The sequence below is a fragment of the Carettochelys insculpta genome, chromosome 16 (genome assembly GCF_033958435.1).
Source record: "Carettochelys insculpta isolate YL-2023 chromosome 16, ASM3395843v1, whole genome shotgun sequence".
Lineage (NCBI taxonomy): Eukaryota > Metazoa > Chordata > Testudines > Carettochelyidae > Carettochelys > Carettochelys insculpta.
In genome coordinates this window covers 3,904,120-3,922,767 of record NC_134152.1, presented here as the reverse complement: position 1 = coordinate 3,922,767, position 18,648 = coordinate 3,904,120, and the positions used below count along the sequence as shown (strand labels likewise).

General features: G+C 47.7%; 1 protein-coding gene across 1 annotated transcript in view; it reads right to left on the bottom strand.

The window, feature by feature from the left end:
* TRAP1 (TNF receptor associated protein 1) overlaps positions 1-15,554 on the bottom strand; it is a 35,896-nt gene extending 20,342 nt beyond the window's left edge. Inside the window, exons 1-4 of the mRNA XM_075010359.1 lie at positions 15,314-15,554; positions 10,739-10,906; positions 8,922-9,004; positions 8,016-8,156 (exon numbers count right to left, since the gene is read on the bottom strand). Of these exons, the coding sequence (XP_074866460.1) occupies positions 8,016-8,156; positions 8,922-9,004; positions 10,739-10,906; positions 15,314-15,401 (480 nt within the window). The 5' untranslated portion in view covers positions 15,402-15,554. The remainder of the gene's footprint in view (positions 1-8,015; positions 8,157-8,921; positions 9,005-10,738; positions 10,907-15,313) is intronic.
* Between the last annotated feature and the right edge of the window lie 3,094 nt (positions 15,555-18,648).

The following is an 18,648-nucleotide window of genomic DNA, read 5'->3' as shown; positions in this document are numbered from 1 at the left end:
CCTACCTCCCACAGAAAGGAGGAGTAAGATAATTACATCAGGGCACTGAGAAAAAAGGTGAGAGGTCAAACCTGAGCTTCCCACAGCAGCAGCTGCATTATAAAGGGCCAAGTGAAGTCACTCCGACAGAGATCTCTGAGTCCCTCTGGTTATACACATGGCACATGAACTGTAACCAGGTTCAGAGCCATAACAAAATCAAGGTTTCATTCAAAGGAGGAGTTTGAGTCACCTGCCATTACCAAGCACTAATTGCCCCATGGACACCGACCCAGAAGCAGAACAGACCCTGCTCTTGTCCAGAGCCAAGCTAATGCCAGCAGAGTGGAACTGAACAACACGAGCAGCAAACTCAATGAAAGCCCGTCCCACTGTTGCTTGCTGCCTCCCATCCCCACTAGCTATTGCCTCGCTGTGTAGCCATCTCATCAACTAGCAAGACAAAAGGCCGTAATTAACACCAATGAGGCACAACTGTATTTTAGATCAGTGTTTATTTACAGTGTAGGATCAAAATAGCTTCAAGTGCATTTGAGATCCTGGCTCTAACACACATCTTGGGTACTGGTGAGGTGCTTCCTCTGAGCCAATACAGCTCGCCCTTGTGACACTAGAAGTGCCACCTTTCACCTGATTAAAGATGGCAGCCTCGTCAGTCACCCTAAGGATGTTACACAAACTGGATGCCCGTTGGGGTCTTGACAGCAGGGTTTGTACAGCCAGAAAAAAACAAACAGGGAATGGCAAAACCTCAGGAATCTGACAAGAATGTCCCTCCCCCTAGGCCAGAAAGAAAAGTTTTCAGCATCTGGTTCAGGTTTTGTTCCTTCCAGACCCCTGAAGAGAGTTCTGTGCTCCCCTGCTCCACTCCTATTTATAGCACAGCATGTCATTCCCACATTCCTATACCTTAAAAAAACAATTCCTGCTCTCAGAACATAATTGGCTGTTATTGAACCTCCGCCAAACTTACTGCAAAATGCTTAAGGAAAATTCCTGAAGACGGGTTTGAACAGAATGAAACAACTGCAGTGAAGACAGCTTACAGGTCAGACTGCTCCCAAAAGTGCCCTGAACCAGGCTGCTATAGGGAAATGGGAAAGGTACTTGGACACAGCTAGCTACAAATTCCAGCAAAATGATGTTCCATCAGCAAGAAGATACCTGGAATGACCGTGATCAGCTTATCAATGTTTTTCTTTCAGTGCACAGGCTCCGACAGCTGCGACTCTCTCACCTTACCGTTCCCCTTTTTGTCACCAGATGGCACTGCTCCCAGACACCCAGCAAGCTCTCTAATCCACAAGCAGCAAAGACCACGGTCAGATTTATACAAAGCAGACCCTCTATAGGCTTGGAAGGTAAATAAAACTGCAAGGAACAGAGAAATTCAGGGGCCAGGAATGAGCCAAGAGCCAACAACGGAGGCTGCACAAAAACCACAGACAGGAACCACCTGAGTTACTATTGTCATCACCCAGCGACTTACAGGGCATACAGTGAGACCTGCATTCTTCAACGAGTTGGCAGTGTGCATTTCCAAGAGTGTTTTAGCTGGCGTGGACTGCATGACCACAGAATTAAGAACATTTAAAAAATCCATTCTGACCCCACTGCATCCAACGTTATAAGAGAGACAGCAGTCACTCCCTTGTTCAAGCTGGGTTTATAGGGAAAAAACCTGCAATTTCAGGCCACACTAAAATCCACAAGAAAATTATACTATCAAAACTGGTAGGGTATATTAAATGCAAACCGTTTTTTTCCTTCTCTAGAATGGGGAGCAAATTGGACAGGGTTCCCAAGCTATTAAATGAGATGTGTTCTCCATCTTTCAAGAGAGCGAATGCTTTTCTTGAACTCTGTAACAAAGATAACAAACCACACTGCTGCAGGAAAGAAAGGGAAGTTTACCATATTCCCCTACCTTAGATCTGGAGCACAGCACCAACACTTAATTGATTTAAGGTTCATTACAGAAGTTAACAACATACAGCTCACCAAGGGACTGATTCATATTCCAGGTGAAGCTCCTGTGACACTGTCCAAGACTCAGAGCCGGGCTGGTCAGCAGAGAATCAGTTGTACATTAGGGTAGATCTACCATACGGGGTAAAGTTGACCTAAGCTACATAACTCCAGCTATGTGGATAACATAGCTAGAGTTGATGTGCTTTGGTTTGACTTATTACCAGGAGTCAAGTGGAGTGTATTCAGCAGTTGGTTTAACACTGGACCTGCTAAACTGCAGTCTCAGCCCACTGTTAGTGTAGACATACCCTTCATATTGCTCCAGTGACTGATAAAGTACAGGTAGGATTTGAAGAGAAACAGTTAAATGAAAAATCCTCATTGTGAACAGGTGATTGCAAACAGGAGGAAGTTTTGAGAAGGGTGCTCTCCAGGTGAAGGAGCAGCAGATCACAGGACCTCGGGGTGATGCCAGTTTCAGTTACTGTGGCAGTTGGGATTGTGTGCCTGGGAAGGCTGGCAACTTTTTGACCCCTTGTTCCCTTGATAGCCTTTGATCAGCCTTCTCCTGTCCGACTAGTGAGGGGTGGCTGGACTGAGGTTTGCAGTCTTTGAAAGCCAGAGTTGGAGTGATCAGGGGAGCGAAGTGGGCAGGGGGCTGCAGACTGGTCAGTTTTCAGAGGGAGTCCACTATGGTTAGGAAGACCTGCAACACATGTGCCAGCACTGCTTCTGTCTCCTCCACCTGTGCCTGTAGTCAGACAGACCTCCTCACCAGGGATGCCTCTTCCCACACCCCGGTGTGGTTTTGCAGGGACTGTGACTTGCAGTTCCCACCTACTGCAGTCCAGGCTGGGGAGACCATCCAATGTGGAAGGTGTCTCCCAATAGAAGCTCTCAGGAAGCAGGTGGTGGAGCTGTATGAAGAGGTAGCTAGGCTTAGGAGTATTAGACTCCATGAGCAATTCCTGGGCAGTATTCATGCGGAAACAGCTGCGGTTAAGACAGCTGTCCCACCACAAAAGAGCGCTGACGCACCATCGGGGAGGTGGAGGTGGCTCAGGGGGCACACTGGCAGCTGGACATTTCTAGCAATGGGCAGTGCGCTACTCCTGCTCCCAATCCTCTCACTGTGGTTCTGGGAAACCGTTAAGCCGTTCTGGATATGGGAGATACAGGAGATAAGGAATCACCCCTTACAGGTGAATCACAGAAGCCTAGTACCCGCAAGGCTGGGAGGTCTGCTGCCACCACTGTGAAAAAGAAACATAAGGTAACAGTGGTAGGAGGCTCTCTTCTGTGGGGGACGGAGGCACCCATCTGTTGCCCTGACATGTCATCCCAGGAGGTTTGCTGCCTGCCAGGAGCCTGTCTCCGAGACATTACGGAGGCGTTATCGAGGATTATCTGGCCTACTGACTACTACCCCTTGCTACTCATCCATGTGGGCAAGAATGATACTGCAAGGTGTAACCTTGAGCAGATCAAGTGTGACTACAGGGCTCTAGAAGTATAGGTGAAGGAGTTGGGAGTGCAGGTGGTATTCTCCTCAATCCTTCCTGTCCAGGATAGGGGCCCAGGCAGAGACAGGTACATTCTGGAGGTAAGTGCCTGGCTGCGAGGATGGGGTGTCACCAGGAGCACTTTGGCTTCCTCAATCATGGGATGCTGTTCTATGGAGGACTGCTAAGCAGGGAAGGAATTCACCTTTTGAGGAATGGGGAGGATGTATTTGGATCGAGACTGGCTAGCCTAGTGAGGAGGGCATTATTCTACATTTGATGGGAACAGGTGACCAAAGCCCATAGATAAGTAAAAAACCTGAGACCTGGGAGCTGGGTTGGAAATGGGAGGGATCATGGGCTATAATAGCAGAGAAAAAATAGGGACTAGGCAGAACTGGGGGCAAAAGCAAATCAGTATCTTAGATGCCTATACACAAATGCAAGAAGTATGGGTAATAAGCAGGAAGAACGTGAAATCCTACTAAACAAACACAACTGTGATATAATTGGTGAGATAATACACGATTGGAATACTGGTATACAAGGATACAACTTACTCAGGAAGATAGGAAGGGTAAACAGGGAGGAAGTGTTGCCTTATATACAAAAATGTGCACACCTGGACTGAGGTGGAGATGGATGCAGGAGACAGACATACTGAGAGTCTCTGGGTTAAGTTAAAAGAGTAAAAAACAAGGGTGATGCAATAGGGGTCTACTACAGACCACCTAGCCAGGTAGATGAGGTGGATGAGACTCTCTCTAAACAATTACCAAATTATCCAAAACACAGGACTTGGTGGTGATGGGGGACTTCAACTATCCAGACATACGTTGGGAAACTAACACAGTGAGGCAGAGACTATCCAAAAAGTTTTTGGACTGCATGGATGACAATTTTTTATTTCAGAAGGTGGAAAAAGCTACTACGTGGGAAGCAGTTCTAGATTTGATTTTAACAAATAGCGAGGAACTCACTGAGAATTTGAAAGTGGAAGGTAGCTTGGGAGGAAGCAACCATGACATCATAGAACTCATGATTCCAAGCAATAGTGAAAGAGAGAACAGCAAAATAGAGACAATGGATTTCAGGAAAGCAAATTTTGGTAAACTCAGCTGGTAAATAAGGGCCCATGGGAAGCAAGATTAAGAAAAAAAACAGCTGAAGAGAGTTGGCAGTTTTTCAAAGGGATATTATATTAAGGGCCCAAAAGCAAACTATACCACTGCATAGGAAAGCTAGAAAGCATGATAAAAGACTGCCTTGGCTTAGCCAGGAGATCTTGCATGACCTCAAAATTGAAAAGGAGTTGCATAAAAAGTGGAAAGTAGGAGAAATTAAAAAAGATGTACATAAGCAAAGAGTGCATATAAGCAGGGGTAGGATTAGAAAGGCCAAGACACAGAACAAGCTCAAATTAGCTAGAGACATAAAGGGTAACAAGAAGTCATGCTATAAATATATTAGAAGCAAGAGGAAGACCAAGGACAGGGTAGGCCCGCTACTCAGTGAGGAGGGAGAAACAATATCAGGAAACTTGGAAATGGCAGAGGTGCTTAATGACTTCTTTGTTTTGGTCTTCGCCAGGAAGGCCGATGCAGAAATGCCTAACATAATGCATGCCAGTGGGAAGGGGGTAGGTTTAGAGGATAAAATACATAAAGAACAAGTTAAAAATTAGTTAGAAAAACTAGATGTTTTCAAGTCACCAGGGCCTGATGAAATGCATCCTAGAATACTTCAGGAGCTGACAGAGGAGTTTTTGAGCCTTTATCATCTTTGAAAAGTCCTGCAAGTTGGGAGAGATTCCAGAAGACTGGAAAAGGGCAAACATAGTGCTCATCTATAAAAAGGGAAAAAAGAACAAGCCAGGAAACTACAGACCAGTCAGTTTAACTTCTGTGCTGGGAAAGACAATGGAGCAAATAATTAAGGAATTCATCTGCAAACATGTGGATGAAAATAAGGTGCTGGTAACAGCCAGCACAGATTTGTAAAGGATTTCATGCCAAACCAATCTGATAGCTTTTTTTGACAGGATAACAAGTCCCGTGGATAAAGGAGAGGAGGTGGATGTGGTATACCTAGACTTCAGTAAGGCATTTGACACGGTCTCGCATGATCTTCTTATCAATAAACTAAGCAAATACAGCTTAGATGGGGCCACTATAAGGTGGGTGCATAATGGGCCAGGTAACTGTTCTCAGAGAGTAGTTATTAATGGTTCACAGTCATGCTGAAAGGGCATAACAAGTGGGGTTCTGCAGGGATCTGTTTTGGGACCAGCTCTATTCAGTATCTTCATCAACTATTTAGATATTGGCATAGAGAGTATGCTTATTAAGTTTGCAGATGATACCAAGCTGGGAGGGGTTGCAACTGCTTTGAAGGATGGGCTCAAAATTCAGAATGATCTGGACAAACTGGAGAAATGGTCTGAGGTAAACAGGATGAAGTTTAATAAAGACAAATGCAAAGTACTCCACTTGGGAAGAAACAATCAGCTTCATACATATAGAATCAGAAGCGACTGCCGAGGAAGGAATACTGCAGAAAGGGACTTAAGGGTCATAGTGGACCACAAGCTAAATATGAGTCAACTGTGATGCTGTTGCCAAAAAAACAAACATGATTCTGGGATGTGTTAACAGGAGTGTTGTGAACAAGAGAACAGATCAAAACAAAAAGCAGTCAAGTAGCACTTTAAAGACTAGCAAAATGGTTTATTAGGTGAGCTTTCGTGGGACAGACCCACTTCTTCAGACCACTTCAGAAGACTTCTTCTTCTTCTTGGTCTGAAGAAGTGGGTCTGTCCCACGAAAGCTCACCTAATAAACCATTTTGCTAGTCTTTAAAGTGCTACTTGACTGCTTTTTGTTTTGATAGTGTATAGACTAGCTCGGCTTCCTCTCTGTTACTAAGAGGACAGATAGTGCTCTGAAAACATCTGCTCAATTTGTAGCGACAGCCAAAAAGGTTAATTATGTTAGGAACCATTAGGAAAGATATAAGACAGAAAATATCATAACATTGCTATGGAAATCCATGGTACACTCACACCCTCGAATACAGCCTGCAGTTCTAGTCACCCCATCTCAACAAGACACTGGACAAAATAGAGAGAATGGCAACCAAAATGAAGAGAGACCAAAAAGACTGGGACTGCTCAGCTTAGAAGAGAGAAGACTGAGGGAGAGATGACAGAGGTCGCTCTCCATGGCGTGGAGAGAGTGAACAAGGAAGAGTTATTGACCCATTCAGATAACACAAGAATTGGAAATCACCCAGTGAAAGGAATAGGCAGCAGGTTAACACAAGCATAAGGAAACATCTTCACAGAACACACAGTCAGCCCACAGAACTTACTGCAAGGGGACGGTGTGAAGCCTAGAAACATAACTGGGTTCAAAAAGAATTGGATAAATTCACGGAGCACAGGTCCACCAAAAATGGTCAGGGAGGCAACCCCACATTATATCCAAAAGCCAATCACCTCCCGCGTATCCCAGGAAGAGTAGATATGGGCTAGACAGGAATGGCACCCCAGCTATGCCTTGGTCTCCAAAGGGGAAATCACTCCTGGGTCCAATTAACTCTTCTGGGGGCCCAGGTCTGGTAGACTTTGCGGTGCCCCCAAGGCTCTGGGGTGGGGTCAAAAATGAAGGGGTCAGTGTGTGGGAGGGGGCTGCCAGGGAGCAGGCTGGGGGTTGCACGGTCTGGGCAGGAGAGCGGTCTGGGGGTTGCAGCATCCATCTGGCACAGCTCCCTGTAGGGGGGCCACAGGTGGCTCTGTGCTACCCTATACTTGCAGGTACAGCCCTTCCCACTGTTCTCATTGGCTGAGAATCACAGCCAATGGGAGCAAGGGGGATGGAGACTGAAAGCAGCAAAGGGACAGAGCTTCCCTGCACTGCCATTCACCCAGCAGGAAGAGAGAGGGGATGACAGCAGTGCAGACAGCCACTTCCACCCCTTGCCAGGTAGAGCCCATGGCTTGACCTGGTCTGGCCTGTGAGGCTGGAGGCTCTCCCCGGGAGCAGCAGGGAGCTAGTGTATGTGCTCCAGCCACATAGCAGGAGGAAGGACCAAACCTTGGTACCCTTCCACATGGCTGGAGTATCAGCTCTGACTCTCTCTTGTGGGACAGATCAAGGTAAGCTGTGTGCTGCAGGTTCCCCTTCCCTATGCACCTGGGCACGTGGGCAGCTGTCTGTCAGTGAGGAAACACACACAGAATGTGGAAGTGTTTCAGTCCCTATGAGCAAAGCCACAGGCTGCTTCCAGGGGGCTGAGCAGAGAACTCCTGACTGGGGCAGGGGATGGGCAGGGCAGCCTGGGCTTGCAGACTCAACCTAGTCTCACTGCTGAACATTGACCAGCCTTGCAGACACCCAGCTGTGACGGGCCAGGGGCACAGGGAGGTGGTGGAGACTGATGGGGGCTCCACTCTAGCTCAGCTTCTACTGAGCTTCAGATAGGACAAGCAAGTGGAAAGAGAAAAAGGTGACTTCCTGGTGCACGGGCCAGCAAAGGAGGTACCTGGATGGTGATGGTTCCCTTCTCGCTGTCTGTCTGCAGGTGGATCTCCATCTCCGGTGAGACCTTCCCTTCTGACGTCAGCTTATGACGCAGCTTTTCCAGTGCATCGCTGCCGTTGGAGATCAGCTCCCGGATAAATACCTGGGGAAGGAACACTGGTATGTACTGCAGCCTCCGTCCTGCCACTGCTGGTCCCATCCAGTGGCACTGCACTCCCACAGCCGTCGGGGTGCGGTGCTGGCCCCATGCAGGTCCTCATACCAGCTGAGGGGCTTGTCTGGACAGACAGACCCACAGACAGAGTCACTCTGGAAGGGGCTGCGTCACAGCTCCCAAACAGGGGACTACAAGAGGACCAGGTTGAGGACAGCATTCTTTAGGCGAGCACTGTGGACTCCTATGGGAGCCCAAAGCCCAGAGTGAAGCTTTCTTTCCCAAACATGAGCAGTCCTGTAGCACCTCAAAGCCTAACAGTTTTATTTATTAGGTTTTGTGGGTAAGGGAGTAAAAGGAAGGGGATAGTTCCTGCAAGGCAGCTCGCTAGAAGGCATTGTCTTGACTTGGTTAGCTCCCTCAGGCTGGAATTCCACATGCAGCATAGCACAAAGCTGACTGTATTTCTCCATTTAGTGGTGTGGGGGCTGGTTTGTTTAAAACTGATGCTAAAACACAGCCAATTGCCAGAGCCAGAACAGGCCCACTGAGTCATCTGGATGTGTTTACACGTGAAATTAAAACCATATCCAAAAAGTTTCAATGGAAGCTTAGAGCATGACCAGCCTGGAGTCTGTTGGGAAGTCGAGCCGGCATTCCGCAGTGTGGGCTGTGTCTGGCACTGCCACCGACATACAGAAATGTGGCTTTGCCAATTGTCACCAGCATCGGAGCGATTGGTGGGTGACCTACCTCCTTCTCCGAGTACAGGGAGCATGCGACAATGTCTAACAGCTTCTTCGTCTCTGCCTGGAACTCATGTTTGGAGGTTTCTCCTGCAATTAATCACACATGCCTAAGGGTGTTACATGCAGTTCTCATGAAAAGGAAAGGCACACACAGCCTCAGCCTCTCAGGGCCTTTGGCAAGGACTGAAGAGATATGGGCATTCAGAGCCTCTACAGAGGCTGACAACAGAAAGTGCTATTTATTCCCAAATGCCAGCAAGACTTCTGCCCAGTGGGCACTCTGTGAGCTGAGACAACACACAGACTGCAGACCAGCCATTAGACAGTATATTGGGCGAGCTTAGGTCACTACACAGCTGGGCTGAAGCTCAAACATTGACCTAAGGTGAAAAACTCCACTTCTATCCCCAGCCACAGAGTCGTTCAAGGCCTAAATCTTCACCTCTAAAACTGCCCCTGCTACGTCACAGCCAAACTTCTGCATCTAACTTGTAGCATGCCACACACTGCCAGATGTAAACACTGTTCCCTCGAAGCTAAGCACTTGTGCGGCTGCCCAGGAGAGATTCAAATGCCACCCAGCTGATTAGCAGAGTGTCCACAGACAGCAGTATGTGTTTCAATGGTGCTGCACATCCACACATGCCTCAGTACACATAACAAAATTCATTCCACACAAGGATGGAAAAAATTAGCGGGAACACTTGATGTGAGCCCTCGCTGTTGTGCCAAATAGAGACTGGTGGGGACAAGACGCACCAGACATGTAAAGGAGCTATCTGCAAACACCCCTCTCTAAGAACTTCAACAAGCACTCAGCTCCCAACACAAAAAGCACACACTGAATAAAACAGAATGAGCCATTATGTTAATCCAGCATCTCTCTGCTCAAGCACCCTCTGTTCTGCATACACCCCACCAATTCCTATGCTTAATCCAAGTGGATGACCACAGCCAAGGAGAGTGAAAGCATCTCAAAGAGAATTAACACTTTACAAATGCTTCTCTCTAGAGGACCTCCCAGCCTCCTTTTAAAAAGCCTAATCTTTGTCATATCCTATGCTAGACTCCCATGTAAGACCTTAAGTAGTACAGTCAAAGTTTTTCATGACCTGTCACATGTCTGCAACTTAGAGGATTAGGACTAGCTGGCATTTTTTATTTTCACTTAGTAATTTAATTTGATCTGACTGTTTTCACTTGCAACCACTTAAATCCTACTTTTTGCACTTGATAATAAACAAAAATGTTTTTATTAAGCACAGTGTAAATAACTGTTATGGAGGCAGGGAGGGGGCAACCATTGTGCATCTCTCTCTTCCATTGATACAGTGGGCAGATGTCACTTGTTTTCTGTGTGCAAAACTTTTACACAGAATGAGACAGAGTTAGGGGTCTGGGTCCCTTTTGGGGGTTGGTTTCCTGGGTACTGAGCCCTTATAGGTGAGCCCTCCCAAAGCTGAACTGGATCGTGTTCATGTTGCTCTGTAGCAGGATGGTTACCCCAATTCTGTGTCTTTACTGGAGGAGACCGGAGCTTCTGCCCAGCAAGAAAGGGTGCTGGGGAGCCCCAGACAGCAGGAAGCATCGGTGGCATGATCAGCACACCGGGGGACAACCTCAAGGGAATTTCTGCAATTCAACCCTGTCACAAATCCTATAAGCAATTCTAAAATCTAGCCTCCCCTGCTCCAGAGGCTGGAAAAACACCCTGGGAAGCAGCCCCACATCCTGCCCTCCCAGCTAGATACAGTTTTGCCACAACAATTCATTTCACTGGGTTTGCAAAACACCTCAAGAGACAATCCTCCAACCCCTCACCTTTCAAATTCTCTGTATTGCTGATGATGGTGTGCAGGGGCTCCTCTTCCTTGGTCTCAGCTGCCTGGGTACTGTACTTCTGCCTGGCGAGAACGCTGAAGGCAGCTGAGTTGTGCCAGGGGAAGGCGAACTGGAGGGCTGCTCTCTGAAGACATGCAGTTCCTCTTCCTAGAAGATGCAATCCAAAAGGTTTTAGTCTCTATCACACACATTACAGCGAGGAAAACTCTATCAAGGACAACTCTCCTTCCGGAAGGCTAATGCAGGATTGCTCCCAAAGGTACACTGGCCAACGCATTGTCCGGTCGAGTTTTCAATCCCCATGTCATCCAATTCAAAGACCCAGCAAGGAGTGGGGGTCTCAGAGCTGAGTCTGAAGGTCACATGGCAATATTTAGCTCTAGATCAGGAGCCCAAGTAAGTTGACCCTAGCTCAGAGATTTGCTGCTGCAATATAACAACGCCCACTGATGTCACTTACAAGAAGTTTTCTTATCGCACCTGTTCTCCTTTGCTCAGTTGTACCTCCTTACCCCTGGTTACTTCCCTTTCAACCACGCCCCTAAAACAATCCCACTCCAATTTGGCCTTCCCACCTGGTGGTTTATGATATGAGCACTAAATATTCAATCCTAAGCCCTCAGTATTCAATCTAGCCTCCCCTGCTCCAGAGGCTGAAAAAACACCCAGGGAAGCAGCCCTGCCCAGAATCACAGCCCCAGAGTCGAGCCCACTGTAGGAGTAAGGAGCATGTGCTGCCTCTCAGGGTGCTATCAGAAGCAAGAGTCACAACCAGAATTCTCTGTACGTACACTGAGTGCTTGGGCAGCCCCCAGGAGAGATTCAGGTGCTGCCCAGTTTATAAGCAGAGTGCTCATGGCCAGCAGCGTGTGTTTCTTCTGGTGGTGCACATCCACACATGCCTTGGAGCATGTAAAGTTTATTCCACTCAGATGGAAAAAGTTAGTGGAAACATAGGTAACAACCTGGGAAGCTATAAAATTCAGCAAATTCCACAAGCTCCACTAGAAACACAGTGCAAGGATATGACAAAGGGGGTAATTTCTATCTGATTTAACTAAGTGGATCACCAGAGACAGTCTTCTGTTGGGCAGAGAATGAACGGAAGATGAACACCAGCCACTAATCAACATTTACAATGCTTGACAGATACAAAGTATTGTCTTACAATTAGTGCTCAGAGTCCTGGTCTGTGCTGTGAAGACAAAACTGAGCATATGAGGATTAAGTTAAAAGCAAAGCAAGTCTGTTGGTATGAGTACAGGACCTCGTAATTATGACCAGATGTCAGGAGAGACTAGCACAACCAGCAGCCTGAAAGAAACAAAAGGGCTTTGTCAGGACTGTGGACGACCCAAGATGTACATACCAGGAGATCAGAAACAGGGTGCATTAGCAGACAGAAACTTTCACAGCCCTCCACCTGCTCTAACAAGCCCCATTTCAGCAAAACATCTAAGGACTTTCTTAAGATGAAGGACATCTTTGGAAGTTAACATGACTTAACACGTGCCCAATGCTAAAAACTGTTTAAGTGCTTTGCTGGGTAAGGAAAGCAGCCAGATCAGAGCCATAGGTTGTCCAGAACCAGGATCTCTTTCCTATTCCAAAGTAGTGCATGCCAGCAAATTCACGTACATATCCCAACACCTCATACACATGGCTTTAAAGCCAATAAATAAAAAGCTAAGCACATCTCCTCAGCAACACAAACTAATGCAAGCACAGCCCACCTGCCCTCCATTGTCTGTACTGGCTTCCTGTCAAGTCACGCTTTTGGCCCTCATCTTCAAAACATTCCAGAGTCTGGACCCAAGACACCTAAAAGATGGTTTAAAGCCTGTGACAAAGCCCATTGCTCATACTGACACTCCTCTGGCACCAGGGGAAATTCTACAATAAGATTAAAGCTCATCTGTGCAGGAGACAGAACTTTCTATAGAAGCGGGGGATCCAGGACTGTGGAATGAACACCACCACCAATGAAGAATCATGACAAACCTCGCCACCAAGGTGCAATTCTTTAACCTTCTCTAATGTAAACATATAGCAACATGTATATTTGCTAACAAAACCAAAACTGCCGTAAGAAGACATTGAATTATGCAGGCCTCTCCCCATGAGGAAAATAGTAGGGAACAAACACCACATGACAAGAGTGTAATCGTGTTGGATAATGCACAACTAGAAGGCACTCAGATATTCCAGCAATCAGCAGGAAAAGACCGTGACCTCCCAAAGTTTAATTATTTTTGTCTCACTCTCCAAACAATGGAAGGAGCTGGAATCTGGGAAGCTACCTTGTCTTAAGAGTTAGACGATGTGATTAAAAAAAATCCACTATGATCCCCTCCACGTAACCAGGGATACACATGTTGTTACCAATCACGTTTAATACCAGTGGCATGTGGTCACTGACGCTCCTCCTGTGGCCCACAGATCCGTGGATGCCCCTCACCCCCACACGCCTCTGCAGCAACAGAGCGCTTGAACCTCACAATTCCTCAGCCTTCCCCCTCTCTCCTAGAATTTTCAGAGCGTGCAAACTGCCTGCCTGTCATTCCATCCCCACCCTTCCTCCCTCCCAGAGCTGGAACAAGCCAAATCATCGTGGGGCGGAGGGGAGAGCAAGGATGGAGGCATGAATCAGGTGATTTGCGTGCTCAGAAAGTGCTAGGAGAGAGGGAAGGAGCAGGTAAGCACCACATTAAAGTGCAGCTATGAATGCGTTTTCAACATTTAAGCACAGACGAAAGCTTCAGTTTACAGCCAGAGGGGCTTAGGCCGGAAAAACTTCTTTAACTATAGTGATCAATAAGCACTAGGTGTCCTAGGTAAGGTTGTGCAGTCCTTGGAAGTAATTTAAGCAAAGACACACCTTGGCCTAAGTATTCATTCTATTTCAGTACAGCCTGAACTAGATGTTCTTCTGAGGTCTCTGCCAGCCCTACCTTTCCATAAGCCTACCAAGCACCTTACAAACACTCATGAATACGTTACCGCTGAGTGACAGTACTAAAGCCCCATGACAAGTTTCTATGAAGGCAGTAAGTAGCCTAGCAGGGGCAGCAGAAGAAGCAGAAGTCAAACTGGGGAAGTGAAAGCAAACAAGCCTGTGAGAAAACTTTTAACAGTCATTTCTTTAAAGAAAGTATCAGAGGGGTAGCCGTGTTAGTCTGGATCTGTAGCAGCAACGAAGGGTCCTGTGGCACCTTATAGACTAACAGAAAAGTTTAGAGCATGAGCTTTCGTGAGTTTTCGTGAGCATCTGAAGAAGTGAGTTAACTCACGAAAGCTCATGCTCTAAACTTTTCTGTTAGTCTATAAGGTGCCACAGGACCCTTCGTCGCTTCTTTAAAGAAAGTTTACAAAAAAAAAACAAATGCCCCAAGCTGGTATATGCAGTACACAGAGACGGAAGCAAAGAAACACCTTCATACCAGGCAGTTGATTTCACTACACAAGGTTGGCAAGAGGCAATTTTTAAACTTCAGTTTCAGCTTTGGTAATTACCCACTGCCTTGTACACCTTGTACCCTACCACCTGATGTCTGCTGATTGTCTCAGAGACTGTTCCCTTCTTTTCAATGAGAAAATCTGCGCTTTTGAACATTAAAGGACTGGCATGCAATGATAGCCCACATATCAGGCAGCAGTGCTGCAAGTTTTTTCTAATGCAGTGCCCACCTATGACCTCAGATGAAATCACAAGGCTTTTTTTTTTTTTTTCCCTCTAACAAACCTGACTGGTTGGCCTGCATTTGGGACTGGTTAAATGCTGGGACGTTGCCAGTGAAAAGACTGAATTCTGCTCCATTAAGCAGGAGGGAGACAAGTAACTGGCCTATGCTCCACTCAGAGAGCAAGAGTTTAATGAATGATCCACTCTGTTGGTTTCCTCAAAGTGATTTTTTTAAAAAGGAGTCAATTTGATGCGAAGGAGATTCTCTACAGGGCTTTTTGTCCAAGCAAGGTTCATTTTTATTATTTTAAGAATGCCCACTCCCCTAGCCTGCTTTCAAGGTCTCCTTTCTTTAGAATTAAGTGTCAAACTACTGTCTATGTGTAGGACTATCTCACTGCATACCAGTATCCGAGGGGTAGCTGAATTAGTCTGTGTCTTCAAAAACAATAAGAAGTCCTGTGACACTTTACAGACAAACAGGTATTTTGGAGCACAAACTTTTTGGGCAAAGACCGCCAGATGCATCTGGCGAAGCGGGTCTTTGCCCAAAACGCGTGTGCCCCAAAATATCCGTTTGTCTATAAGGTGCGCCAGGACTTTTTATTGTCCCCGCATGGCCTTTGTCAGACTGTGCTTTGCAGGCAGTCTATTGCCGGGGGCCGCCCCCCAGAACAAGCAATCCCCCTTTAAAGTTACACACAGATCCGGCACGGCAGAGTCCCTACCCCGCCGCCAAACACGCGCAGTGCCTGACCTCCGGCGGGGGCCCAGCGGCAGTCCAGAGTCCCTAGGCCGGGTGGCGGCTGCCGGACCCCCACAGACTCCGGCAGCACCTCCGGGCTCGAGCTACGGGGTCGCCCCAGCCTCACCTGCCGCCGGCGCCCGCACAGGCGCGGGGATCCCGGCCCGCAGCAGGGCCCGCAGGCGGCTCCCACGCAACAGCATCTCGCGGGCCATGCCGGGCCGGTCGCTCTCCTGGGCGCGCGCCGATGACGTCGCGTTGCCCGGACGACCCGCCAGAGGCGGTCCAGAGCGCGGCCTTGGAGAGGGGCGCCCTCCCCGGCTGCAGAAGCGGGTAAGGGGGGCGCCGGCTTGGGCAGGGCCGTGAGGTCCGGGGCAGGCGGGGGTGGGGCGGTCTTTACCGAGGATGGTTCCCCGCAGCAACCTGCGCAGCCTTCCCTCAGGCAGCGCCTGCTGGGAGCGGGGGAACGCGCCCGCGAGGCCCAGCCAATGGGAGCTGCCGAGGCGGTGCGTGGGGCGGAGGCCGAGCGCAGAGCCCCGCCTGCCTCTCCCCAGCGGTCCAGCAGGAGGGGGCCGCCTTGGTAGGGGAGGCAGCACCCCCCTCCCCCATCCCTCCCTACCCGCATGAGCTGGGGCAGGGAGGAGGCCTCTGTCTTCCCAGTGGCCCTGGCAGCGCCTCCTGCCCATCAGAGCCCCTAAGGAAGAGAGGAGGGAAGATCACCACCAAAGAGCATCAGCAGGGTCGCTGTTAGTCCGCATCCACGAAAGCCACCAGCAGCCCTGGCGCACCTTGCAGCCTAACCCATTTATTGGCGCATAAGCGGTCGTGGGCAAAGGCCCTATTTGTCAGGTGCAGCTGCTGAAGCAGGTCTTCGCCGGGAACACTTACGCACCAATAAATGTGTTAGTCTACAAGGTGCCACACAAAATAGCGAGTTTGCTTTGGTGTCAGAAGCGGCTGTTTTGGAGAATGCTGTAACGCCCCATGCGCTAAGCCAATTGGTGGAGCTAAAAGGTCAGAGGGAACAGCTGTGTATCCCCTGTCCAAACTAAGTGCCTGCAGAGCAGCAGCAGCAGCACCCCACTCTGGTCTGGTGAGAGGGTAGGGCTGGAGGATTTCCTGACACTGTTTCTGCACCTACGGAGGGGCTGCTTGAAGACAGTGCAGTATAAAGGGAGCTGCTGTGTGCCTCATGCATTTGAAAAATCAAGATATGTATTAAGGAGTCTTGCTGTTGACTTTGAAAATACTGAATTAATATTTATAACAATTATACTGCACAGGACAGAAGCCAACCACTAACTGCCTGGCATGAGGAAATTGCTTCTCTCATGGGCATGTTACTCTACAAGTGACTGTTGTGCATTATTTATGTCTCTCTCTAAAGTAATTGGTACTCACTGCTACAAGATACAGGATATTAGATAACACAGACCACTGGTATGATCTGGTACACCAATTCCTGCATTCAATAATCTTCATTTTGTTCCCATTTCTACTACATAAACTCACATTATGTATCACAAGTTGCAATACAATGAGAGGTGAAAGTAAGAGGGTGTGGCCTAGTTTGCATTTCCTGCAAGAGCTAGCTGAACTGCATCAAAAGCCAGTAGAGCTATTTAAAGTGCCAGCAGGGACCTGGGTTGCAATTGGATAGTACCTGTAAGAAATTTTAAATTACTTTCACTCCTGAGCACAAGCCTGGAGGGGAGTAGAAGCTAAGCAGACATGCTTTGTCATTTAGGGTGAGGCGAGACATGGTCTCTCTCTGAGAAATGTGAGAGGACCCCAATGGTGAATGCAGAAAAAGCTTGCAGGTCAGAATGGTGAGGACTAAAATCACCAGGTGCCTAAATCGTATGTTTTCATGGCTGTGTTATTTACAGCTGAAAGGGGAGTGGAAAAAAAAAAGCCAGCCTGTCCCCCGTTATATTTGATTTTCTGTCCTTGGATCTGTACACATAGCGTGTCTGGATTTTCTAACAAGTCAATGTGTGAAGAGGCCATGTACATTTCTTAATGGGTATTTCCCAGGCTGGAAAAATTGCATCAGAATGTAACATCCACTTAAAAGGTTTCCCTCTGATGTGTATTGTGCCTGCTGGGCTGAAACAGCCATTGTTGGTAGTAGAAATGCACGCCTTTTGCACTGAGGCCACTGTTTGATTTTACACAGTCGCTATCTGCTGTAGAATATTTACTGATAGACCTGGGTGGTTCTTGCTTTCTGAACTATTTTTAACAGCACTTTTCTAATTGCCCCTCGTGTGCTTCAGCAACTGGTTTTATACTCCTGCAATCCAGAGCTTTGAAGAGGATGTACTGTCGATTTTAATCTGATTTTTCAGTCCTCTTAGTGATCTCAATTCTGCCATTAGGAAACAATTTTCATGAGTCTTCTATTAAAATTTGATTTCTGCAGTTACATCTTTGGGCTTGTCTATGCTACATAGATGATCAACTCTGTTAGGGTTGATCTTCTGGAGTTCAATTTCACGTATCCGGTATACACACAATATCGATCTGTCTGGTGTCGGCAGTTGACCCCTGTACTCCTTACTATGGCAAGGAGTAAGGAAGGTTGATGGGAGAAATGGTCCTGTCAACCTTCCTTAGCGAAGACAGTCACTAAAGTCAATTGCTGTAGCTAGAATTGTAACTTTCAGGTCCCGTGTAGACCTGGTCTTAGTTCAGCTACTGTCTCTGAAGCACACAAAATGCTCTCTCCAGCAGCCAAGACCAGCTCAATCACTAGCTCAGTCACGCCATAATCAACCTTCTCTCAGGGGCAAGACTTACTGGAATCTCCCAGTAAATCACAATTCAAAAGGCACGAACACCTTCCATCCATCTCCAACTGGAGCTTATTTTCAGTCTGATTTTGTCCAGCTTCAACTTCTAGTGTTGGCACATGCTCCATCTTTGTCTCCATTAGGCAGAATAGCCCTCCACTGGACTATTGTTTCCCACGTAGTTATGGCTAGTCTGCAACCAAGTCATGCCTTAACCTTCTCTTTATAAAGTAAGCTATCCCTAGGGCAGCCCATGTCTCCTCCAGGTCCAGAAGAAAGCAAAGGTACTCACCTTGGCGCGGTAACTGTTGTTCTTGGAGATGTGTCCTCCTGTGAGTGCTCCATTGTAGGTGCTGGGCTTGTCCCAGCACTACAGATTGCAGGAACTACTCCTGCGATCTGCAACGCTGGGATGAGCCTAGCACCAACAGAGCAGCACACCCACAGGGACATAATCTGAGGCAGAACCAGTCACCCTCATAGGACAGCTTTGCAGCACTGGAAGAAGAAGATTTCTCCAAGGCAGGGTGGTATTTCAATAAAGCCAAGTAAGGCAGTGTGTATGCAACAATGGCAAAAACTATATAACAATGAAACAGACAATTCAAGAGGAGTGGGTATGGTCCCCTGGGTCTCAGAGAAACCTTGCCAAGTGAGAGTGAGTACA